We start from the raw sequence: 26,852 nt of genomic DNA on the forward strand, positions 1-26,852 counted from the left end.
AGCCTCTGGCCTGTACCCCAGTTCTGTATGAATAAATAAATAAATCTTTAAAAAAAAAAAAAATAGTTTACTCTTACAACACTATTATGGGTTCATTATGATTATTTACCTGATTTCACAGATCAGAATGTCACATACACACACACAGATTAAATAATTGTGTGAGATGAAGAATTAATAAGTATCAAAGCTGTAATTTGAACCTAATGATGTAGCTCTATTGTTCATGTTTTTAGATTTCTTTATATCTGCAAGGCTGATAGTAATGATAGTAGTTCTAAGGACACATTAATTAACAAGTTCATTGTCTGCAAGGACCAATCCTGCCAGTATGTGAGTATGTGTGTGTGTGTGTGTGTGTGTTGATTAATGAAAATGGTGGTAATAATGGTGGTGAGTGTAGTTTGTGCTTGCCCGTGGTTAGTTGTTTGATGCCAGACATCCATTAATATTAAATCATTGTATATATATGTATGTATACATAAAATACTGATACTGATAATACTGATCATAATCATAATACTGATTATTTCACAATTCTCTATCAATTTCTGTCTGGGCTATAACAGCTTATATTTTATTATAAGAGTGGAAACATCATTTCATGACTTATAAGTATTTAGTATTATTGAAACTTTTCCAGTTGGTGTGTGTGTGTGTCTCTTGAGAAATTTCTTTTAGGCTCTTGAATTCTTGTATTCTTGAGACTATTATCAGCAAACAATGGAATATCATCACACCGTTATATGTAATAGCTGAAATCTTCAATCAATATAACTTATGTTCTATATACCAATAAGGTGAAAGGCAATCAGGTTTTTCTAAAACCAGTGGGAGTTTTGGGTATCTTGAGGAACCTGCTGATGAGATAAGGAAGTAAGTTTACAAGGGAGAATTCTGAAAGTTCATATGTAATAAAATTGAAATATATGAAAGAAATAATCAGAAAAATCTAGCATCCTGTCCGTTTTAAGTGGGAGCCTAAATTGTCCCCTATTTTTGCTCTGAACTACTTTCTGCTATTCAACATGTAAGCTTGGATGTTGAATCCACTGTGCCCAGGTTTTCTGCTATTATTAAGAACATGTATGCTACTAGGAAAGGTTTAGTTCCTTTCTGAAACATTTTAGTTTTACTGCACACGTTTGCTAATTCCTTTTTGGTTTATTTCACTCTATTATCAGAGTAAATCAGATTATATTTCAAGATCTGTAGACAAATAGTCACAATGTTCACAGCTATTTCTAATTCATTCACTCAGGTTTATCATCTTCTAATAAGTAGCAAAACCAGACCGTTAAAACAGTCTCACTGGGAAATAGGATATTGGGAAAATAGTTGGTCTTGAAGGGTACAGGACAGCATTACCAGTGTTAACTTTGGATTTTCATGGGTTATTAGATCTTTAGCATCTTTGAACTTCAGTTTCTTCACTTCTAAATTTGGGGTAGTATGTGTCAAACAAGGCTGTCTGCTGAAACTAGCAAGGTGATTTCTATTATCAAAATTCCATCATTGAACACTGATATAGCCATCCTGGGAAAACTATTATTTATTCTGAACCTTGGTTTTTCTTGTTGGAAAATAGAGAATGTTAGTAACATTTTATAGACCTATTAGAAGGATTAAATGAAGTAACATATTTGTGAAGTCCTTGGCACATTACAGAAATGTACTTTGCTAGTGTTTATCTCCAATTTTGCAGGGTTTGCTCTTAAAGTTCACAGATGGCCCATCTGCTGGCAGTTCTTCCATTTCTGAAAAAGAGGTGACCTTACTGATTTGATTGACTGGATTGCTTCTGAATGAGGATATTAAAAGTTGGAAGAAGTCAGAGGTTTTGGCATTCAGATTAAATGAATAATTTTATCACCCCTAAAATACCTATAATTGCCTTACAATTCTAATATTTCAACTATTGATAAAAAATTATTAAATCTTAAACATTAAGAAGTAGAGTTCAGAAAATCTCAAATTAAACCTCCATATTAGATAAATGATGGAAATACATATTTGTTTTTCTATTGAATTTTATAATTATTTCACCTATTTTTATTTTTAATAAAGGACTAATCAAATAAATAATTTGATATGTTCTTTATACCTTTATGTTTTTATAAAAGCACTTGACAGAAAAAAATCTTTTGTTTTTGTCTATTATTTTTAGTCCAGAAAACAATTTTATATAAATGTTGTAAAGATGGCAACCAAATTCTGTTTGTCAGTATACTTATATTTGTTCATCTAGCCTATAACAGAATAGGGTTTAACAGGGGACTAAGAAAATCTGTTTTCAGAGAGACCAGCTGTTACAGGCAGTTACATTCTGTCACTCATTTGATTTATATCCTCAATCTACTAATTGTTGACTGGCCTGGATCAGATCCGAGCACAAGGCCACTTCAAGTCCACTGGCCTAACTTCTCTCAGCACTTGGAAAATCTGAGTAGTTTTGTACTTTCTTCCACACCCTGCTGAGTCAGTCATGGTCTTCTAGGTCTTCTTACTCTAAAGTAATAGGAAACATGGAAGGGTTAAATTAAAGGGAAGACAATGCTACAACCTAATGTTGTGAGCAGCGATGCCATCAGCTACCTCTTCCATGTGTCCTTCGCATGGTCTCTTGCCCTCCTCTGCTTTGAGTTCTCACTTGCTTTCCTCTTAGATCTCTATGAAGGGATGTTCCTCCTCTAAACCTTTGTGACTAACTATTCACAAGAGATAAGGTAGAGAAGAGTAATTTGAAATAATCTAAAAGGAAGAGCAAAGAGAAATTTCCTTAAAAGATAAGAGTCAAACCTGGCTACGTTTCAATTTGCTCTACCCAGGATGGTTCAGTCCTGGCCTCATGTGCTCTTGCCCATCTTGGCAGTTCAGGGGATTTCTCTTGGTTGGAAGGCGTGGACAGAATGTTGTGCTACTAAAGTACCATTAACACTTTACTCATCTTTTCTATATTTTGACCCTCTCATTATTAGAACCCTCTCACTATTTATTATTAAAAACCTTAAATAATGTCACAAAAAATGATTAATTTCTAGACAAGCAGAAAGAAAGAAAGAAAAGAAAGATTTGGGCCTAAGGTTGGGATAAATCACCAGACTGATTTGCCATGAACCTGTTACTTCTTTCTCCATTGGCTCATCATCTAGCAGGTTCTGTTTGTTGACTCTTGGAGATCACTAGGGAAATTTCTCTGACTCTCTGTTATTGTTGGTCTTGAAAATCCTAGAGAACCTATGAATCAGATCCCCAAGGATGTGCCTTTTAAAGAGCCGTTGTTGCTACTGAGTGGGCTCATTTCATCCTGGCCCTTGCAGCTCTAGATCATCTGGATGAGGTGGTGGGAGATTCAACTTCAAAGCCAGTGCAGGTGCAATGACAGAGAAATGAGAGAATGAAAATGAGAGACACATGGAAAGAGATACACATTGAATAGATACGGAGAAAAAACACCAAAAGAAAAATCTCTCCATCTTCGGCTTTTATTATTGAGCAGAGTGATCCAACAGGCCCAGAAGTAACCTTTCAATAATGGATTTAAAAGTATCACTGCAAATGTGAGTTAGGTGTTCTTGAATTTTCTTTGAATCTACACTGGAATAATATTCATTTTCCTGTAACTGTCCTGGACCCCACACTCTATCCCAGGTAAGTAGAATCACATAAAACCTTCATTAAGAAGACATTGTCTAGGCTTAGGACAGGCTATTCCAAAGATTCTCCTTAATTTCTTATTCTCTTTTTTTTCCCTTTTCTTCTCTGCTATCTATCTGCAACTTCTATCAAGTAGAAAAGCAAATACTTAGAGAAGTTACATTGACCATATTCTCTGGAACCCTTTCCACAGATTTGACAACTGGATCCCTGAATCAAGATCTCTAAGCCAGACTTAACCAAGATGACCTACCTTACACAGGCCCCTAACTAAAAATTAACAAAGTGCAATATGGTAAGGCATCTGGCTTTAGTTAAACATTACCAATTATGTGTTAACTGAGTACCAGCCACACATGAAGAACTGTGCTGGATGTTAGGATAAAAAGACAGACAAGCTGAAAATAGGATAATCTTGGTGTTTCTAATGAGTTCACAAATCTCATAGTAGTGACAGATAAGCAGAGACCCAAAAATGTTGCAAAACCAAATAGCAGGGATGATGGGCAAAAGGTGAGTGGTGGTGGTGGGATAGTTATGGTTTGATAGCATCAGTCTGAACAGGCATCTTCCAGGTAGCAAGAGTGAGAAGGAACTTCAGGTGGAAGACGACTATGCAAACGCACAAATTTTCCCTTTTTTGTCTCCTGTACAACTCCAATATCTTTTTTGTTTTTCAGTGCCTGACCCCTACCAGGCATAGGGGTTCTAGTGAAGGGAGAGGTCATGGAGTGGGAAACTAAAACCAACATTTTTAAGTTGAAAAAACCTGGATATTGTTGGAATGGTAGTAGCCATGTAAAGTAAGCCCTCAAAAATAGGGAAAGAGAAGGGTGAAATGATGCTGCAGTGTTCTCAACCAGAAACAAAAACTAGGGCTAGTGAAGAGGATTGTTTTAGAGGGAGAACTGATTGATTAACTTTAAAAATTGTAGGAACTGATTCAGATAACTAGAACCTGACAGAAGAATTCTTATAACATCAGTTACATTGGGTCATCAAGTGTCCCAAACCTTTCAAAATGTCCAATGTCCACAATCCACCCAGAGTAAAAGGCAACAGGATTACTTGTGCTTAAGAGGGCCATGATAAGTTCTTCATCCCTTCTCCAACCCCTTACTTTTATGACTTTATTGCTCTCTTCTAGTCACTTCTGCTCAATACTGATCTCCTGTTTTCCTTACGGTCACCAGACAGTGACTGATGCCTTCACCTTCTTTATGTCTCTGCTTAACAAGGTTTATCCTGGCCAACCCCATACTCCTTATTCTTCCTTACCTTGCTCTATTTTCTCCATAAAATTTATCAATACCTAGTTTATATTTATTCAAAAATTTGAGGACTGGATTTACTGCCTGTATCTCTCCACTACGATAAAACCTCTTAATATTGGGTCTTTGGTCTGTTTTATGTCTGGCGAGTTACCTCAAGCATCAAGTATAGTGTCTTTCACCTAGTAGGTGCTCGATGAATATTTACAAAAAGAGATTTCTGATAAATGAGTTTCCTAAGACATGGAATTGTGCAGATGGAAAGGCTGGTGTTAGATAAGAAGGAAGGAAGGAATAAGCAAATGCCAGAAGGTGAGCATAGCGATTGGGTAGTTGGAGTTGAGTAAGTGCACAGCTGATAGTTTTGTCTTTGTAAAAAGAAGTGAAACTGTCTGCTGAGTGGAGGAGGGGGAGGATGGCAAATTGGAGTTCAGAAGCAAGAGTCTGGGGAAAGTGAAGTGTGAACTGACCTAGGAATAGGGTAAGATAGCCAACCACTGTTTGTGACCCAGCTGAGCTCCATGGCCATAAATTTATGGTGGTATTACCTGTCCTTTTCTGTGATTTTTCTCCAGCAGGGCTCAGCTGCCCAGATGCATTAAAATGTCCCATTGGTTTCTTGGAAGGTCACCTCTGAATGCAAAATTAGTATCTTCTGCCAGTGGGCACCCTGAACAGGTGTTTTTCTTATTTCTATGAAACATTGGACTTGTCATGATTTATTTACTTGTTTTATCTGTCTCAAGACTTTGGAGGGGAACATATGATTTTCTCACCTTCACATTTTCAGATGCAGTGTGAGGGGCCAGACCATAAGGATTCGAGATCTGAATCTTAGCCACTAACAATACTATATATTCTGTTTTCATTATTTGCTGAAAGTTTTAGTATTATAGCTGTCTTTCACACCTAGGGAAATTGTAGTTTAGAGAAGCAGAGTTTTCTTTGGAAGGTAAACATAGTAAGAGCTGTATCAGGGGTAGGTGTCCCAATCTCTATCCTACTGGTCTGTCATTTCCTTGATGCTCTAGTGCCCTCTTGATACTGAGGTTCCTTTTGTCCATGTTGAGTCCCCAGCTATGTCACTCTTCTGCTTTCTGAGTCCTGACATATCAGAGATGAGTGAGTGTTCATTCACATGTAAAAATTCCTTGTTCATATTTCAGCTTGTGCTCCCATATATCACACCTCTGGGACAAAAATTACCTCCCCAAGAGGGTTGTTAAAATTAATTAAAGGAAAACTTTAATAAGTATAGTGAAGAAAGAAGTCAAATTTGAGTTCTAGTTCATTGGAACTTTTCTCCAACACATATAAATGACTCTATTATATGACCTCTGAAGGTTTTATGTGACAAAGTATGTGTAAATTAGAAATAATTACTACACTTCTAGAAGATTCCACATCTTACCCTTCTTTCTAGTTCCCTGAATTTTGCCTTTCCTTATCCAGGTCATCTCTGTTGGTTTCCTTGAAAAGTACATTTCTCTCTCTCTTTTTTTTTTTTTAAGATTTATTTGTTTATGCATACAGAACTGGCGTGCAGGCTAGAGGTTCAGGGGCAGTGAGAGGATTCACCAGAGATGGAGTAGGGAGTAGAACAGGTAGATTAACTGAAATACACTGCTGAGGGGAGCAGTGGGCCAGTCAGGAGAGTTCTGCTGTGCCATGTGGGTCAGGCTCCCTAGTTGGGGGTCAAACTCGTGCTAAAGTGGCTTTAGTTGTGCTTTAACCTGCTGTGCCACCAGGGAAAGTCCAGTATATTTCTCTTTTAGGTTAATTTTATTTGTAATTGCAAGCCAATTTTTATCTTTGCTTTTATATGTCTTTATCTCCACTCATAAAGAAAATGTTTTTAAATTTTAATCCTCTCCCAGATCATAAGGTTCCATGGAAGCCCAGGACTCTTCTGAGATGTTGACTTTCTTGACTGCCTGCTCCCAAGGAAGTTCCTTAAACTTGTTCTAAGCAGTGTCCATAATAAGGGGAATCTGCAGAGTCAACAAATAGATAAAATGAATCAAGTAGCACTCTCTTCAGTATAAAAACTTTGAACCAGTCTTTAAGAGGATATATCTAGATAATCATGTAAATTAATTTGGAATAAAATGTGAAATATTGTAAGTATGTATTATGAACTCTCCTATTTACAACTATTACATACTACATATTTAACATAAATCGTTACATAGTTATATAAAAGATTTTATATAATATAAAAGAAATAGATGTTATATATTATAGGTAAAATATTACAGTTAACATCTTTATATGTAAATAATAAAAATAAATATGATACGTGATATTATAGTTACATGTAAATTTATAACTACTATTATTAGTGTTATTAGGAACCATCTATAAAATCAGAAGATATTCAATAATTCTAAGAGGGAAGCTACTTCTGCATTCAACATTTTAAACCCTGGACATAAGAATGGACAGAAAATGTTAACCACTTTCCCCAGAGTCTTTGAAAGACTTGAAACAGCTGAGGAGTAGGCTAGGGTCAGCATCTCTGTACAGAAGCATTTTTCCATTTGATATTCTGCTTTTATCTCCTCCAGAAGTTGAACCTCTCTGCTTCCTTCTTCCAATCATCATGTTCTCCTGCTCGTAGCTACCCCTGAAATCTGGGAGTACACTGATAATAAAAGTATTTATTCCAGTAGTTCCTGAAGAAATCTTTCTTGCCCAGATTCGAAGGCCTGAACTCCAGTTCTGACCTTGTGAATCTGTTTGAATTAGCTTAGTATCTATGGTGGATTTGTTTCCAAGTCCTCTTCTGATGTCTTATCCTTAGAGGATCCTGTGGCCACCCTGTGAATACCAAATCACTCCTTGGTCCAGAATCTAACACTAGGATCAGTGTAATGGTAAAGTGCCTGCAGTTTATCATGTAGCCTGAGTGTGCCTGGCCGGCAATGTGGATCCCACTCTTCGATGTGGTGCTCTCATCGTTACATTCTCTTGGTGTCCTAACTATGTATAAGGAAAACATCACTCTGGTGAGCGAGTTCATCCTGGTGGGCTTCCCTACTGCCCCTGGGCTGCAGGTGCTGCTCTTCTTCTTCTTCCTTATTACTTACCTGTTTGTGTTGTTAGAAAATCTGGTCATCATCCTGACTGTGTGGGTCACTGGCTCCCTGCATAAGCCCATGTACTACTTTCTGGGCACTCTGTCCTTTCTGGAGACCTGGTATATATCTGTCACAGTTCCCAAGATGCTTACTGGATTCCTCCTTCATCCTAACACCATCTCCTTCTTGGGTTGCATGACTCAGCTCTATTTCTTCATCTCCCTCGCCTGTACTGAATGTGTACTTTTGGCTGCCATGGCCTATGACCGTTACGTGGCTATCTGTTGGCCTCTTCGCTATCCAGTCATGATGACCACTGGATTTTGTGTCCAACTAACCATCAGTTCCTGGGTGAGTGGCTTCACTATCTCTATGGCAAAGGTATACTTCATCTCCAGAGTGGCCTTCTGTGGCAATAACATCTTGAACCATTTTTTCTGTGATGTGTCTCCCATCCTCAAGCTGGCCTGCAAAGACTTTTCTTTGGCTGAGATGGTAGACTTTGCATTGGCCATCGTCATCCTTGTGTTTCCTCTCTCAGCCACTGTCCTTTCCTACGCCTTCATTGTCTCCACCATCCTGCACATCCCCTCAGCCAGTGGGCAGCGGAAGGCCTTCTCCACCTGTGCCTCTCACCTCACAGTGGTGATCATCTTCTACACAGCTGTGATCTTCATGTATGTCCGGCCTCGGGCCATTGCATCATTCAATTCTAACAAGCTGATCTCAGCCATCTACGCAGTCTTCACCCCCATGCTCAACCCTATCATTTACTGCCTGAGGAACAAGGAGGTCAAAGATGCCATTAGAAAAACCATGACGAGTGGACGAGCCCTTTTCTCAAGAGATTCTCCTTTCTGAAGAGATCCGGACATTCCTTTTCTGTTCATGACTTGACTAAACCTTAAAAACATCTTCATTAGGTGAAAGTCTGCAACTATAAACATATTGACTGCAATCATTTAGGGATGGGGGCCAGAAACAAAGAAAGTTTCCTGTTCCATCAGGTCTTAATTGAATGCTTCCTTTTAGAAGTCAGTAAGGGAAATCATCAAAATTCTAAGAGACATGTATTAATAAAAGATAAAATAGTTTTATTTTTATGAAGATGATAAGAAATAATCATTTATTATCTAACCTTTAGAATTTTTTTGGTGAGATTTTTCTGTTTGGACTTAGTTTTAAAAGTCCCCTCTATCATAGGTGGCATAGAGAGATTCCATTGTAGTCAGTTTTAAAGCTATGGCCTGTTTATGGCTTCCTTTTATAGCCAATTAACCTCACTTTCATTACAGTATAAAATTTAAGAAAATATGAGAGACAAACTTATTTCAGTCTCTTCATAATATATATTATGTAAATATATACAATATGTAAATATATGCATGTATGTCATATATAAAATATAAAATATATTTAGATGAAACACTCTTAGAGCATGTAAGACTAGTTGTGGCAGGGAGGTAGAAAGCAGGATTTTATATATGTGTATAGACACACATGGTCATGTACATAATGTATATTATATAACTATACACATGTATGTCATGTATAAAATACATAATATATAAAATGTATTTAGAATGTAAAAGTTCCAACAACTGAAGCATGAAATATATATAATTTCATATGTGATATATGTCATATATAATACATAGCACTATATATTGCATATCATATATATATAATTTCATGTTTATATATATACTATGTTGGAACTACTACATAATAAAATAGTGTGTGTAACAGTTGGGAGCTAGATCCTAAGAAAATTTAGTGAAGATCACTAAAGCTCACTCCTGTTCAGGTAAGAGAAGCAGTGACATTGACCGAAGGCCACAAAAGTACTTTTACTTAGATGGTACTTGGCCTGGATATGCAGGATCTCTCCTGATTTCCCTAAATATCCATTTTTCTTTTGATTTTGGAAAGGGGGGGTGATGCAATAGCCTAAGAAATAGTATCTGCTTTCATCTAGTCACTATAAAAGGACAGCAGAGAGATAGACTCCATCTGGCTCAGGAACGATCTTGGGTGAATGGATTAATGAACTGTGGTCTATCAAGAGTGCAAGAGTGACAGGCATACTGTTTTACCAGAACACTTCAAAAACCACAGTTCATAAGTTTTAATCAGGTTATTAGTTTACATATCATATTTGCATCATTTTGACTTTATCTTATAACGATATGATCTTTAGATTTTGTATTGTTTTTACATAGGGCCAAATGAGATTGCTTTAATTTAGTTTTATATAAGTGAAGATATTTATAAACTACAGCAGTTTCCAGTTTATCTAAACTTGCAACATTCTCCTGGTTTACTTTTAGCTTAAACATTACATGTTTCTCATGTATCATTTTGTATACATTTCTCATGTAACAAAAATAATGTTAGGGTCTTGGTTCTCACATAAGCACTGAAAATAATGTAAGATGCTTTATCTTCAGTTATATATAATTTCATACCCCAATACTAAAGTTTCTTAGTCTTTGTGTCAACAGATAGCGGTGTTATGCTATATATACTTCTGTATATATATTTCTGCTTATAAATCATTAATCACTTACAGAAAATTATTGCTCTTTTGAAGTCTTGCAAGGTGGTTTTTTATTCTTCAATACTTAATAGATTAATCTTTTCTGGAATCATCATTATTACATCTTCATCTACCACCTATATTTACAAACTGAAATTCCTTTTCTGGTCTAAAAACTTAAAAACTGAATATTTAAGTTTTCAATATAGCAATTAATTAATTTGTAATAAAAATATTGTGTCCTTATTTATCTTATATTTTACTTATTGAACTGGATTTCCAAGAGAGTTATCATATTATCTCTAAAGGAAAAATATTTGCTTCTCTTACATTGTTTATATGCTTGCATTTTATACTTCCCTTCACCTTAATATAGTAAATATTTTACTTTTAAATATTTAAAACATACAAAAAAGTAAATTAGAACTATCTGTCATTTTTTGCTGCTGTCTAAATCAGAAACATAACCAGTCATTCCTGAGATGTTATAAGTTCTTACTCCTGGTTGTATAAACTTTAAAGTAAAACCAGTGACTTATGAATGACAAGACTACTGACATTGCTGTAAAATTGAGATATTATTTGAAGATCTGCAGCTAATAGAAAAAAATATAAAAAATTAAATATATCAGGGCCCTCCCTGGTGGTGTAATGGGGTAAAGCACAGAACTGTGAGGTTATTGCAGCCACTGCAGTGCAACTTCGATCCCCGGCCAAGGAGGTGACCCACATGGCGTTACAGACCTCTCCTGACTCGCCTGCTGCTCCTTTCAGCAGTGTATTCAGTTTGCCTGTTCTGCTCCCCACTCTATCTCTGGTGAATCCTCTTACCCTCTCAACACCCACACCTCTGGCCTGTACCACAGTTCTGTATGCATAAATAAATGAATCTTTAAAAGTAAATAAATAAATATATCACCGTTACATAAGCCAAACATGTGTGCCCATGAGTGTGTGATGTGTACTCCCAAGGTTATAGAGAAAGAGTCTTTACTCCCAGCAGAAATACCAACATTTGTGTGAAGAAAAAACATATCCTAACTAAAGTTTTTAGAGTAACTGCTTTCATGAGACCTTCATCCATTTGCCCAAAGTGAAAGACTTTCCAATATATAATCTTCTATACTAGCGATAATGAAATAGAAATTGATTCAATGTATTCACAATAGGCTTTAAGCTCTAGCCATACCATAATGTCTCCAGCTGAGATGAATTCTGAGGGCCCACCTGCAGCAGGGGAGGTAACAGTGCTTGTTGAGGAACACCTTAACCTTTCACACCTTACATGCTTTCTTCTTAAGAGCAGGCAACTTTGGGCCTCCCTGGTGGCACAGGGGTGAACTCTCAGGCCTGTCGAGCTATGGCCGGCCACTGTGGGCTGAGTTCCATCCCCAGCCAAGGAGGTGACCCACATGGTTCAATAGACCTCTCCTGTCTCTCCTGCTACTCCCCTCAGCAGTGTATTTCAGTGGATCCACCTATTCTGCTCTCCACTCTGTCTCTGGTGAATCCTCTCACCCCCCACCCCCATACCCCAGAACTACACCACAGCTCTTGTATGCATAAATAAATAAAAATAAATCTTTTTTTAAAATAGGTAACTTTATACCTTCAATTGCCAGTTTAAGTTCCTAATAAATCAAGCTGTACATTTAAAGTGCAGCTTTCATTTATATTTGCATCAAGGCCTCATTCTTTTATAAAGTAGATAGAAGGTGGGGAGAGGGGAGGATAGAAGACAAAATAATTCTCCCTGGCCACCCCATCTGGTTAGTGCCTGTGAATTCTCACTACTCTGCCACAGCAGGAGCCATTACAACACAACTCCATTTCAATATAATGATACTTTCTCTCCAATCAGGCGAGAGAATCACCAGAGACAGAGTAGGGAGCAGAACAGGTCGATTTACTGAAATACTGAGAGAAGCAGCAGGTGAGATGGGTTAATTCCCACTGCTCCTTGTGGGTTAGTTCCCTTGCCAGGGATCAAACTCAGGCTATGTGGCTGGTGATAGCTTGATAGTGCTGAGACATTAATGCCTGTGCCACCTGGGAGATCCTTCATCCTATTTTTAAGGAAATGATAAATTTATCTCCATTCATATAAGATTTTAAAAAAAAAGTAAAACCTAACAGATTGGCCTTTTCAAGTCCCAGGTCCCATCTCCCTTACAGGTGTAGATAGCAACTTTATTTAATAAGGTAGAGTAATAATGCAGTCATGAAGCCAGGGCCACCTGAAGTAATGGTGAGAAGAACAGCGCAAAGGATGAATTTCAGAAGTGCTTAAAAGTGATACTACTTATTGTCTGCTTTGGTAGTAGTTAAAAGAATTTAATCATATTATGATTATTATATTCATGGTGTACAAGAATTATGAGCAGGCTATTAGCAAATCTAAATTGCTAATTAGAATGGATTATAATGAACAACTTTGTCTTATCTGTCTGGGTCCTACAGCTCTAGCACATGAGAGATTTGGTCTAAGAGCCCTTTTTGGAGGGTTACTTAATCCATCATACATTTTTTTGTTTTCTCCTTTGGACTTAAGAGAATCATGTGATCAACTTGAAAGTTTCTTCTCCTTTAGGGATACAAAGGGTGGAGGGCAGAAATTCTCCTTCCTCTTTTGACACCACATCCATTCTAGCTGCCACTGCTCTTTCATGTGGTTCAGGCTTGTCAAATGGGTAGTGTTTGGGGGGACTAGAATATTTCCATCTCTGTCACTGTATTTCTTACTCTGGCTATGCAGAAGAAATCTATTCTCAGTTTTTGACATTTTCAACACATTTGCTAGCTCCTGCACAAAAGAACCATGGTAATATTATGGGGAATACTACATGTTTGTCTTTGACATATGTTAAATGGTAATTCTTAAGATTATACCTAAATATTTAATAATAACTGTGTCCCACTGGAACTAAGTCAAAATCACATACCCTTTCTCTAATTACAGATGTGGGAAGATAGAAAAGATATGGAACCATCCAGAAATGTTAACCAGTCCTCCTCTCCTTTTTCCACACCCACATGCAGCAAGACACAAACCCTAGCGCATAGGCTGCATGGTTCACCAGATTCATGTAGCTGTGGCCAGGTGACTTGAGGATGCTCTAGGTACTCGGGCAGACTGCTACATCTATGCAGACATGTTTTCACTTGCTTTTCCCAAAGTGAGGTAACCCATTCTGACCTTCAAACTAATACATGAAGCAAATGCCTGCCAGAGCCAAGATGAGGGTGAGCTAAGAAGAAAGTTCACTACAGATTTCCTTCCCTGCTATTGTCTGTGTTGTGTTTGAAATGAAACAAACAGGATTGTGCTAACTCTGGATCTGACAAAGATTTCAAAGGTAACAACTTGAATTGGTTATTCACAGCACAAGGAAAAACTGCTCTGTTAAACAACGTAAGGATACAAACAGTATTCTACTGCTGGAGTGTAAAATATTGCCGCGTTCAATAACAACAGAGGCCCGTGTCCGATACAAAAGCAAACGAGACTTTATTAGGCCAGCTCGAGCCAGGATCCTTCCTTTACGTGCCCTGACACAGCAGGCGCACCCCTCAAGGAAGGATCCCGAAGATCCACAGAGTGGGGTTTTATAAGGGCAGTTAGTAAGGCTGGGATTTTCCACTGAGTACATCCGTTTCTGGTGGGTGCCCACAAATTCCTGTTTGTCCAGATGTTAGGGATACAGCAGGCGCTGGAAATTTATCTTGGTCAAACAGGAATCTAGGCTTATTGCTGGGAACCCACCTGGCCAGCACCTTCCAGGAACAATGGCCCCTGTGGGGGCCAGCTGTCTAGAGAGAACTTACTTTTCACAACATTCTCAACACTACTAAACTATTTTAACTCTTCATTTTAAGTCTCTGAACACTTCATGGTCAAATTTATCACTATTTGACTATATGAAGGAAAAATCCTTTGCAGTATCTATTTTCCCACATCATCAGAACAGTAACTCTCTTTGAAGAAATTTACCTGGAGCCACACTCACATACTGGGAAATGTTCCAGTAAGAAGTAGCTGGAAAAAAAAGAAGAAGTAGCTGATTTTTATGTCTTTATTATTAGGCCAAAGTCAGAGGCTTACTTAAGTCAACTACAGTTGACCTAGAAAAATCATTTACTCTCTTATTTTTCTATAAGATAGAGAAGTAATAATGAGTCACACCAGATATCGCAAAACAAAATAAATGTCAATTTGATTGAAAAGGTGAGGGGAAAAATGATAAAAAGAATTGAAATATTTTATCAGATATCTTTAATGGAAATAATGAAACTTGGTTCCCAGGGAAAAATTACAATGGAAAATATGGAAGTATTTGACAGATAAAATGTTTAACTTACTACTTTGAATAAATTCAAATTATATTACTGTTAAAAGAAAAAGAGAAGGTAAATGGGGAAAATATAATAACCGTTATACTAAAATGTTATATTTCATATAAAAAGAAATAAACAATGAGGAGAAAATACAACATTGAATAATTTCAACCAAGCTTGCCTCAGAAAATTATGAATGCCTGTCTGACATGTGGCTTAAACACTGGATTATTGCAAACATTTCTCAAACCTCTTATTTTCCAAGTTAACAGTTTTTGTTTGTTTGTTTGTTTTTTAAAGATTCATTTATTTGTGCATACAGAACTGGGGTACAGGCCAGAGGCTCAGGGGTGGCAAGAGGCTTCACCAGAGACAGAGTGGGGAGCAGAACAGGCAGATAGATGAAGTACACTGCTGAGGGGAGCAGCGGGCGGGTCAGGAGAGGTCTGCCACGCCATGTGGTCACCTCCGGGGCAGGCGGGAATCGAACTCATGCGGAAGTGGCTTAGCTTCTTAGTGCTGTGCTTTAACCCACTGCGCCATCAGGGAGGGCCCAAGTTAACAATTTTTAAATGACTGCTCCTACCTGCTTAAATGAAGAATATTTTAAAGTTATTAATAGGGAAATACTAAGGGAAGGTGGAAATGTAAAGGCTGGAGATTTGTAGCAGAGCAAATGCACTTATCTTGGCCACTCGCTGTGTGCCTGGACTCAGCTGCCAGGAAGGAAGGACCGAATGGGTGGATTTTTTATTCTTCTCAACCCATAACTTACAGAATTTTTCCTGTTTCAAGGAAGACTGGGAATTAGAGGCAATTCACAGAATTCAGGCTTGTTTATGCAAACTTAAAAGGTGTCCCATGGCATCTCATTGTATGCAGAGAAGACAGAGAGAGCTGTGCACCCAGAACCCCAGGGATGTCCTGTTTGCCTAATCTCTCAGGGCCTCATCTTTCAAGAATCCACTCACAAAAAGGTTTGCTTCAATCCTGATCCTCAAATAGTAAAGCTCTAACTCATCAAAGAATATGGTTAGGTTTAAAATGGAGCCCAGTGACCGTGCTGTTAACACCCCTGTGTTAGCGGGAACGGCTCACCCTCGCTGGCACCTAGTGTCAAACTCTGACCTGCAGTATGTCCTCTGGATTTCACTCTGCTCTACAGTGTGAGGCTCCCTCACCTGCACCACCTCATTTCTAGAACTCAATCAACCCAGGCCTCCAGGTAAGGAGGAAGACGGGGAGGCACCAAGCCCTTGAGAATAAAAATGTTGAGTCTGTTTTGGGAGAAAGGCCTTTTGTTTTTATAACCCAGAGTCCAGGTTCCTCAGTCTTAGAAAGCTCCTTCTGGGCTCCTCCCCCTGTGTCCCTGTGTGTGCTGGAAGGTCAAAGAAACCAAGAGATCCAATCTCTCTCCAGAACTTCCTGAACTCAGACCTTTCATTCCTGTTACTGTGGCTGTTCTCTTCCTCTGTCACTCCTCCCCTGTCCCGCTGATGATGCCCACCGTGGTCCTGGGGCTTCACTAGGATGCCAGAGAGGAATTCCTGCAGTTTGCCACCATTGTGTATGGAGAGCTCAGTGAATGCTAACACTGGGTGTGGGCACTTCGTCCCCAGCAGCCTAGTGGATGCTTACCACATTGCATGCACTCCCTGGGGCTAAGAATGAGAAAGAAAACAGGTTGCACATTGAGGGTCTGTTCCTTTTTCCACTGGAAGAACAACAATTCCCACCAATGCCTTCTCAACACACAGGTAGCCCAGGTGGTCTGGTAGCTCTTCACAGGATCTCACCACTATGGGGTTTCCCCAAAGCAGACACCTTTCAGATTTCATGCCACACATTAGGTGAGATGATTGGTGCTTTGGAGTCTTGTAAGTGCACATGTGTGTGACAGTGCTAGTGTGTGAGGAGAACCCTGTTCCTCCCTGGAGGCTTTCAGTCATGCAGTCATCAGTTTGATCAGTCAGTGAAGATTTCTCCAACATTTATTATTGATATATGCCAGGTGATCCAGACATATGGATTGAAATAGGATTTCTACCTTGAAGATACTTGGCAGGCAGGGAGACACTTGCAAATATCATGCATTGCTTAATACATAACTTTAAAACATATACTCAAAAGTTAATACTCAGCAAAAAGTACACATGAAAATAAACATTTATGTGTAAGCTTTTCATAATGAAGTGAAAAAGTGTACTTGAAGTTATTGGGAAATTATGTCAGTGGTATGATTCTATTCGTTCTTAAGATCTCTACTTGGAGAAATATTCCTTCATGGGTATGGGCATCCTTCCAATGACCCACAGTAAGAAATTCAGTTTGCACTATGACTGAGCACATACTCACAATAACACACACACCAGCACAATAAAACCTACATACACACATGTAAAAAAAAAAATTGAAGCAAACGTTTTCTGAAAACTACACTTCTATAATTACAAGACCTGACATTTTGTTTTCAATTTCAGTTTTATATCACTGGGTGAAACCCCATTAACTCCATTTACTATCCACTGAGGTATTATAAATCTAAAGGCTATTGATGTCTGAACATTTTTTTAATTGCCCTCTTGTGTATTCTCTTTCACTGCATTGAAAGGCTAGGTATTTCTCATTAATTTTGCCAGTTTCCCAGTTTGTTCTCTGACTCTGCCTTCCTGCTCCCTCAGAGTCCCTGGATCGTCCTTTGTGTTAAAGCTGATCCCAGGTTCAAACCCACTCTAGAGGGAAATCCCAGAGTAGACCCTTCTCTGTTGCCCACTGGTCTTGCAATCAGCTCAGACTTGTTTCTCATCGCCGGTGATGAGCCACGCTGACCGGACCACACTTCCCCCTCGGCTGCCAGCTCCATGCACGCCCTGGGTGTGAAAACCAGCCTGGCAGGGTCGCCATCCTTGCATCCCCTCAACTTCAGGTGGTGCTGCCCTGGACTCCCCTTCTGCTCTGACCTCTCTGTCCTCTGGGCAGCCCCTATTTCCTTCTCAGGGGTGTGAGTGAGTCCAGCCACTGCCTGACCTTACTGCTCTCCCAACTCTACTCAGTCTCCTCCACTGTAGCTTGTTCCAGCCGTGTTATTACTTTGTTCTTAATATACAACCACGTGAAGACATTGAATAGTGTGCCTACTAGCTTTAGAGCATTTGACCAGTGTCAGATTTCTAACCAACTCAGCACCATGTCAGCTAGGACATTTGTGTCCATGCAGACACTACTGAAGTTGCAGTCAGTCTCCAGAAAAAGCCATCCTGTTACCACAGTGTGTGGTGCTCCCTAAGTCTATGGGTATCTCTACCTTCTTGGTATAATGAGGTACCATCATTGCCTTCTGCTATGGAGAGTTAACTCTCTGATCCAGTAAGGCGTTCAGAAAAGATCGGGATTGTGGATTTTAATATAGTAAAATGGTCTCTTAAAGTTCATTTCCTACTTGGAAACATGATTAAGAGATCCCTTGGAACACAAAGGAGAATTTAGTTATTGACTCTGTTCCATGATAAAATGAAAACTGAAGTACCAGCTGAATAGAAAGCAGAAAAGCCTGGGTTTTCAACTAAAGGGGGGAAAATGTTATATCCCTTTGTTATCTTCCCTTTTCTTTGTATCTGATAATTAATGTACAGTATTCTCTAGGACATTTCTTGACATTAGTACACCATTACTGAATGATAGAACTATAATAGCGGCTTTACAGTAAGGTCAGCAAGAAGACACATTCCTGGTTATACTGACCTCAAATTTGATGACTTTAGCAGAAATATTAGAATATGGAATCTTTAGAAATTCTAATATCATTGTGTTTGCAAGAATTTGCTTTTCTTGAATCTGTTCACTTCTTATTCCAATGAGATCTTTACTTTTAGGGTTCAATGTGCCATCAAAATCAACTGTTGGTTACTGTATTTAATCTGACATGCAGAGCGGAGTCCACATCAATGGGCACAGAAAACAGAACCTGTCTCACTGAGTTCATCTTGCTGGGGCTCTCTTCAGATCAGCATACCCAGGTGCTGCTGTTTGGGCTGTTTCTCGTCGTCTACCTGCTCACTGTGCTGGGGAATCTGCTCATCATGGTGCTACTCCAACTTGACTCTCGACTTCATACCCCCATGTACTTTTTCCTTAAAAATCTGTCATTTGTGGATCTCTGTTTCTCTACAGTGATTGTTCCCCAGATGTTATTCCACTTGTTAGCCAAGAAAAAAGCAATTTCCTTTACTAGATGCTCAATGCAGCTGGCTTTTTTCCTTTTAGTTGGGTGTACAGAGAGCTCACTTCTAGCCGTGATGTCCTATGACCGCTACATAGCTATATGCAAGCCCCTGCACTACCCCACACTCATGACCCAGAGGATTTGTGTCCAGCTTGTCCTAGGGTCTTGGGCCTGTGGAGCATTGGTGTCTGTAGTAGACAGCACATTTACTTTGCATCTCCCATATATGGACCAGAATGTAATTAATCATTATTTTTGTGAGCCTCCAGCCCTACTGAAGCTGGCTTCAGAAGAAACCTACAATGCTGAGCTGGCTATCTTTGCCATGGGTGTGCTAATCCTCCTCGGCCCTGTGTCCCTCATCCTCTTCTCCTACTGGAATGTTATTTCCACGGTCATGGGGATGAAGTCAAGGGAAGGGAGGCTCAAAGTCTTTTCTACCTGTGGTCCTCATCTCATTGTTGTTGTCTTAATCTATGGCTCAACAATCTATACCTATATGCAACCTAATACCAAGAAAAAAAATAAATGGGATAAGATGGTCTCTGTATTCTACTCAGTGATAACGTCCATGCTAAACCCATTCATTTACAGTCTACGGAACAAGGATGTGAAGGAGGCATTTAAGAAAGTATTTGGAAGATAGATCCTCTCAGAAAGAGAACATTTATTTTGATATAAAATCATAAAAGTGGAACATTTCCCAAGCTGTTTGATACTATTAGCACCCTTCCTAGTATGAGGCACTAGTAATGCTAATATGAAAAACTTAGTATGTTAGGAATTTTTTCAGATTTGTGGAATGCCATCTTATTCAAGTTCAGCCACTGTTGTCCAATGTTCCTACCTCGGAACAACTTTTTGCTAACATATAAACAGAGATTTAAAACTCAAAACAATTTGATTTTTACTGGTAAATTGTTGCCAATCCATTTCCCCTCAGAGGCACAACCTTTTTGCTCTAACCTCTGTAATTATTGCAGAATCCCCCCATGCCAACATCATCTATTGCCATTATGCAATCCCGTCTAATGTCACTATGCTGGACTCCAAAATTTATTGTGAAAACATGTCCTTTTTTTTTTTTTAAATCATGAAACTTGATATTGGGTTTTTGTTTCCGTTGTGCTATAGAGGACCCAAAACTACTATAGCTAATTCGACCACCTATGAGGGAGATGTTGTCAGGGGCAACACAGCATCTTATGCCACATTCCTCCTTGGTTAACGGACACTGCTTTTCTCCAAAGACAGTTGCTGTCTTGAAGGAGCTAGAATTGAGGACCAAACTGCCTATATCAGAAGTCTCATACCAGATCCCCTGGGACATAATGCTCCACTCAGACATGCTCTCCCCTCTTGTAGGTTTGATGGTGCCAGTACTCATTAACTTCTCCTTTTTGGAAGCAGAAGAGAATAACTGAAAAGAGAAGCAATCCCAAAAATGGAGATGCTCTGTGGATGGAATGGACACTTAAGTTTTCTCTATCTCTGCTGTACCCTCTGTTGTTGCAAAAGAGCCACCCCTGACATGTGCATTGAGTCTCACCAGTGTTCACAGTGCACGGTATTCATTAGGAACATAGTACACTGATGTCTCTTACCCATCCTCAAGTAAAGGCTAACTCCAGGAACTGGGTGAAATTTAATACCCACCTATGACCCAACACTTATTGGCTTGTAGGAATACTCCCCATTCCCATCTCTGTTTGGAGGGCCTGTGAACCAAAACATTTATGGGGGCCATCACAATCCTGCCTATTTCCCCCCACCCTCCATTTCCTTCTGACAGAAGATTTGCCAAACTTACATATATATCCCCTAACTTGCGCCACCATACTTCCATGAGTGGTGGTCTATGCTAACCATGGCCACGCCTCTTTTCAGGAAGTGGGAGGAGTAAGAGTGCATGTTATCACGACTGGAAGGAATTTCAAAGTGGAGTTTTGCTTTCACTTCATGACCTTCTCTTCAGCATCTACAAATGTCATTATTAGTAGAGGATTGACTGGGCAGGGAAAATGATAAGACTCTGATGAAGGGTAAGCCACACTGATTTCTGGTTTCTCAGACTTCATTATCCATGATCTGTCATGAATATCCAAGATGATCCTGTGACAATCGGCTGTTTATTCTGTGCTGATGTTTTTTACTCAATCGCACATGCAGATGAATAAATGTGTGTGGTAATAGATTCACAATGAACACATGCTGTGCAGTGTTTTCTGATTGTGTGGACTATGATGATTCTACACAAGTGTTGATATTTACATCATGCTTTCCTTAGACACTGGACTATTGCTAAACTTTGAGTAATGCAGGAAATATGAACTTAAGAAATTTAAAAATGCAGGCCTCTTAACCCAAATAACAATACGTTAAAAATGTGAATTATTAATACCCATTTGCTATTGGTATTTATAAAATATTAAACAAAATTTAAGGAACAATGAATGTTTTGTTATGCTGATAGAAACTGACATATAACATATGGCATATGAGAAAAAGTCAGAACAAAATAGTACAAATCTGTCATCATGTTGAAGGACCTAGAAAATCAAATGAAATGATTTAATTTAATTTTGGTGCTTGTCATTCACAGATCTTGCTTGACTAGTCATATAAGCATCTCAATTATCTCTCTGATAACCTGTCTGCTGCTAGAAATTGCACTGTTCTCGTAAGCACTCAATATTCTCCCCCTACTTCTACCAAAGTGAATCAGGACACCCCAAAGGTCAGGTAACATCAATTATTAGGACAAGAAAACTTTAGGACATATGGCTGTTTTTTTTTTTTAAAGATTTATTTATTTATGCTTACAGAACAGGTACAAGCCAGAGGTATGGTGGGTGAGATTCACCATGGACAGAATGGGAGCAGAACAGGCAGATCTACTGAAATACACTGCTGAGGGGAACGGTGGCTGGGTCAAGAGAGGTCTGCCACTGCAGAGACTTACCAGGCACACAAGAATTTACAAAATTGTTATCCCAAAGACCAAAGAAATAGTGCAAATTTATTTTTCTGTGCTACCTTTTCCTGAATGGATAAAGTAATGGTATTTCCTTTGTAATTATTTTAAAGCAGTTTTTAAAAATAATACCTTTCATGAGCAAGTTCAAATAAAAGTAAAAAGCACAGTTTCATCACCCAAATTTTACTACAAATTTTATTTTGGTACATTTTTTCGACCCTTTATATTTCTTCTACATAATCAGAATTGTGTTATGATAGAGTTTTTAACCACATGGTAATTCTCTACTGTTCTTCTACACTATTTTTTAGGACTGGTAACAAATAATTTATTCAAACCTCAGTTATTAGACAGTTAGTTAAAATCTGTATTATTCTGTTACTGCATAACAATTTACTCTAAAACTTAGCAATTTAAAACAACATACACTTATTCCCTCACAGTTTCCATTGGTTGTGAATCTGGACACAACTTATCTGGGCTGTCAACCTCAGCCTCTTTCCCTTTAGTTGCTTACCCTGGTCTGTAGTCTCAACTCCTAAGGAACTAACCCTACCAAAACCTTGATTTGTGTTGTTTATCTCGCAGAAATGCGACAATAAATGTCTGGGTAATTTATTGCAACTGGGTAATTTCCTCAAACTCTATGTCTACTTTGACAGACAACTAGCAAAAAGCTATCCTGACTTTACTCAGTATTCCAAATGAGAAATCTTGACTCCTTCTTATTTTATTCCTTATCCATTCCCTTTAATAAACAGGTTACCAAACCCTATAAATGCTACAGAAAAATCTTACAAACATTAAGGCTTAAGAAATTAGATTTTATGTAACTTGAACCTTATTAAACAGGGTATATGAGGGTAAAAATTCAAAACTGGTAAAAAAAAATCAATATGCTGAAATATTGAAAGCATATATGTTTTCAGGATTTATTTATTTATGCATACAGAACTGGGATACAGGCCAGAGGTGTGGTGGGTGAGAGGATTCACCAGAGACAGAGAGGGGAGCAGAACAAGACTGATGAAGTACACTGCTGAGGGGAGCAGCGGGCCGGTCAGGAGAGGTCTGCCACACCATGTGGGTCACCTCCGGTGCTGGGGATTGAACTCATGCTGAAGTGGCTTTAGCTTCTTAGTGCTGTGCTTTAACCCGCTGTGCCACCAGGGAGGGCCCATGAAAGCATATTTCTATCAAAATTACTTGCATAAAGATAAAGCAAAAGGATGGGCCATAGGGCACTTTGAAGGGTAAGTTAGTCTCGTTCCTCTGAGTAGTTCTAAGAACAAAAAATACTAACTAGACATTTCATAAGAATGAGTAATTTGCAAGAAAATTTAAAATCATTAAAAAGTAGATAAATTCTGGGCCCTCCCTAGTGGCACAGCAGGTTAAAGCACAGCACTGAGAAGCTAAAGCCACTTCTGCATGAGTTCGATCCCCGACTGACCCAGAGGTGATCCACATGGCACCGCAGACCTCTCCTGACCCGCACGCTGCTCCCCTCAGCAGTATACTTCATAGATTTGCTGTTCTGCTCCCCACTCTGTCTTTGGTGAATCCTCTCACCCTCTGCATCTCTGGCCTGTACCCCAGTTCTGTATGAATAAATAATCTTTAAAAAAAAAAAGTAGATAAATTCTTATATATCTAAAGCAAGAAGAATGAAGTTTAGATTCAATAAAAATTTTACAACAGAAAAAAAATGTGCAAGGAATTAATCAACAATATTTTTAAATGGTTTCTAAGCAATAAATTATTTTTAAATGGTTTCTAAGCAATAAATTATTAACTATAAAAGTGTTTACATTGAGCCCTCCCTGGTGGTGCAGCAGGTTAAAACACCGCACTAAGAAGCTACAGCCTCTTCAGCATGAGTTCGATCCCTGCCCACCCTGGAGGTGACCCACATGGCGCGGCAGACCTCTCCTGACCCGCCCGCTGCTCCCCTCAGCAGTGTACTTCACTGGTCAGCATATTCTGCTCCCCACTCTGTCTCTGGTGAATCCTCTCATGGCCCCTGCACCTCTGGCCTGTACCCCAGTTCTATATGCATAAATAAATAAATCTTTCAAAAAAAAAGTGTTTACATTAAAAAAGTGGATGATGAACAATATGGTAGGGGTTATACAATATGATGAACAATGAACAATATGGTAGGGGTTATACATTTTTTCTTGTGAAAAGTAAACTGCCAACAAGCTGTAATATTGTGTTTTCAACCTATCAGTCATATCCCTGAGAAAAGCAGGGCTCTGTCTCTGTGTTTAGCAAATGTTTCCAACACTTGATATTAAAGAAGTTTTCTCAAAGCTATTATTTTCTAAGATCAGTAGATACTATTTAAAGTGACTACTCAATATCAAATAAATGAAATTAAGCTATCACAATAGTGATATATTGAGTAGAGTTTCAATTTTCACATTCCTTTGAATTCAAAAGAAAAGATTCCCAGTTGTCTGTCTTAACACTCTTGGTTCTGCTCCCAAAAGAGAGAAGGAATGACATGGATGGATCCTGGGGTCCTTTCAGGGCCAACGCCTATAGAGTCTTTGTTTTCTTTTGGGAATTAGAAGGATTCAAGAATGCAATCTAGTATTGCAAAACAAATACGATGTGTCCCATGGCATCTCATTGTATGTGGAGATAATAGAGGAGGCTGTGCCCAGGGAGACCCCAGGGAAGTCCTGCTTCCATAATTGCTCAGGGCCTCATCTTTCAAGAATCTTCTCGCCAAAAAAAAAAAAAAAAAATCAGTTCAATGAAGGTTCTCAAAAAACTAACGCTTGACTCCTCCACGAATCCAGCTGGAGTCTGAGTGGAGCCCCGCAAAGGTCAACTGGTGCTCAGATGTGAGGCAAGAGCACTGATCACTGCAGGGTGCTCAGAGCACACTCTGGATCTGCAGCGTGGGTCTCTGCTTGTCACACGGCTGTCCTCAGTGTGAGGCCCCTCAGCTGTACTTCCCGAGCCCCAGGTAAGGAGGAGGAAACTGTCAAACAGACGAGCTCCAGCACCAGAGCTCCACTCTTTCTGGGAGAAGGGCCCTCTGTACCCATACACTCTGCAGTCTATATGGGAGAGGAACTTCCTCTTTCCTCTCTTGTCTAGATGCCTGGGTCTTAGACCTTGCCATCTGTTCCTCCTGAGGTATCCCTTTGTGTACCGAAAAGTCAAAGAAATCAAAAGATGTATTTTCTCTCCAGCCAATGACCCTTTTTTTAACTCCCAGAACTTCCTGTACTCGACCTTCCGCTCCTGTTACTGTGGCTGTTCGCTTCCTCTTTCTCTCTTCCCCCACTCTGCTGGTGATGCCCACTGTTGTCACAGGGCTTCACGAGGATGCCAGAGAAGAATTCCTGCAGTTTACCACCACTGTCAGGGAAGTCGAAAGTATTGAGAGCTCGGTGTGTTCTAGCCTTGTTTGTGGGTTACCCTGTCTCTAAGACTGCCGTGTCCAAGTTGCTGTCATATAGCATGCACATTCCAGGGGCTAAGAATGAAAAATGAAAGGGCTACATGTTGATTCTGCCCCATTTCCCCTGAGGAGGGACTCACTACCACCGATGCTGTCAGTAACACCAGTAGCCCAGGTGGTCATGCCTCGTGATTCCTCACAGGCTCTCCCCAGCAAGGACTACAAGAAACTGACCAACAAAGCAGTACTGTCCAAATTTGATTCTACGCTTCCAAGAGGATGATTAGTGCTTTGGTGTCTTGTGTGCATGTGTGTGGCACTCCCTGTGTGTGAGGGGAACTCTGTTCCTTCCTGGATGCTCCTTATTCATGTCTCAATCTAGTTAAGTGGCCACAGTGACCTCAAGCATCTCTTCAGACTGTCGTTTCTCCTCGTGCCCTCACCTGTGCTGTGCCTATGGACAACAGGTAGGGGATCCAGCATGCATTGGGCCATCTAACACTCCAACCTTCCCGTCTCCTCACATACCTGAATTTCACTCAAGCATTGCTTATAGGTTTAATCTCCTGACCAAACCCTACTAGAACTTCCCACACCTCATTGCATTTCCTTGGCAAGAGCAGATACAAAATGGTAACTGCTTTCTTATTTGACATCACCCACTTCCCTGTTCAATGACTGTGCGCCACAGTTTTGAAGAGTAACACTTTTTCCTACCCTTTTCATAGTGGCTGAGCTAGTGAACTAGGCTTTTGATCTGAGATTTTTTGTAGACCTCTTGCGTATGTTCCATGTATCAAAAGATTTAGTCTTGCCGGTTATCACCATTTAGTCCTGCCAGTTCCTCAGTGCCTTCCTGCTCCCTTAAAGCCCCTGGATCATCCTCTGTGTTAAAGATGATCCCAGATTCAAACCCAATCTAGAGGGAAATCCAGGAGTCGGCCCTTCTCTGTCACCCAGTGGTCTTGCAGTCAACTCAGGCTTGTCTTATCACCAGTGATGACCCGACCACACTTTCCTCTGCTGCCAGCTCCGTGCATGCCCTGGGTGTGAAAACCAGCCTGCTAGGGACACCGTCCTTGCACCCCTTCAACTTCAGGTGGTGTTGCCCTGGACTCCCCTTCTGTTCTGACCTCTCCATCCTTGGGCAGCCCCAGGCCTAGGCCTATTTCCTTCTCAGGGGTGTGAGTCCAGCCACAGCCTGACCTTACTGCCTTCCCACCTCTACTCAGTTTCCTTCACCATAGCTTGTTTCCAGCTGTGTTATTACTTGCTTATTTCTGATGTACAACCATGTGTACACATTGAATAATGAGCCTGCTTAGATTCAAAGTATGGAAAAGTACCTGA

The 26,852-nt window shown here is 39.5% G+C and overlaps 2 protein-coding genes across 2 annotated transcripts; both read left to right on the top strand.

Annotated features, from left to right (window-relative positions):
- The first annotated feature begins 7,912 nt into the window (after positions 1-7,912).
- Positions 7,913-8,951, top strand: LOC101635458 (olfactory receptor 6). The gene is made up of 2 exons (XM_004683627.1): positions 7,913-8,843; positions 8,923-8,951. The coding sequence occupies exons 1-2, from the start codon at positions 7,913-7,915 to the stop codon at positions 8,949-8,951; spliced, it is 960 nt and encodes a 319-aa protein (XP_004683684.1).
- Positions 8,952-18,826: 9,875 nt separating this feature from the next.
- On the top strand, positions 18,827-19,750 carry LOC101621488 (olfactory receptor 2D3-like). The gene has a single exon (XM_004683094.1). It carries the CDS (start codon positions 18,827-18,829, stop codon positions 19,748-19,750), a length of 924 nt encoding a protein of 307 aa, XP_004683151.1.
- Positions 19,751-26,852: the final 7,102 nt, after the last annotated feature.

The sequence above is a fragment of the Condylura cristata genome, unplaced genomic scaffold, assembly GCF_000260355.1.
Source record: "Condylura cristata isolate star-nosed mole 26May11 unplaced genomic scaffold, ConCri1.0 scaffold00015, whole genome shotgun sequence".
In the NCBI taxonomy this organism is placed as follows: Eukaryota; Metazoa; Chordata; class Mammalia; order Eulipotyphla; family Talpidae; genus Condylura; species Condylura cristata.

Coding starts and splice junctions, on each gene's coding strand:
- LOC101621488 (XM_004683094.1), top strand. CDS start 18,827: ATGGGCACAGAAAACAGAACCTGTCTCACTGAGTTCATCTTGCTGGGG.
- LOC101635458 (XM_004683627.1), top strand. CDS start 7,913: ATGTATAAGGAAAACATCACTCTGGTGAGCGAGTTCATCCTGGTGGGC. Junction 8,844..8,922: donor CATGACGAGTGGACGAGCCC/TTTTCTCAAGAG, acceptor CCTTAAAAACAT/CTTCATTAGGTGAAAGTCTG.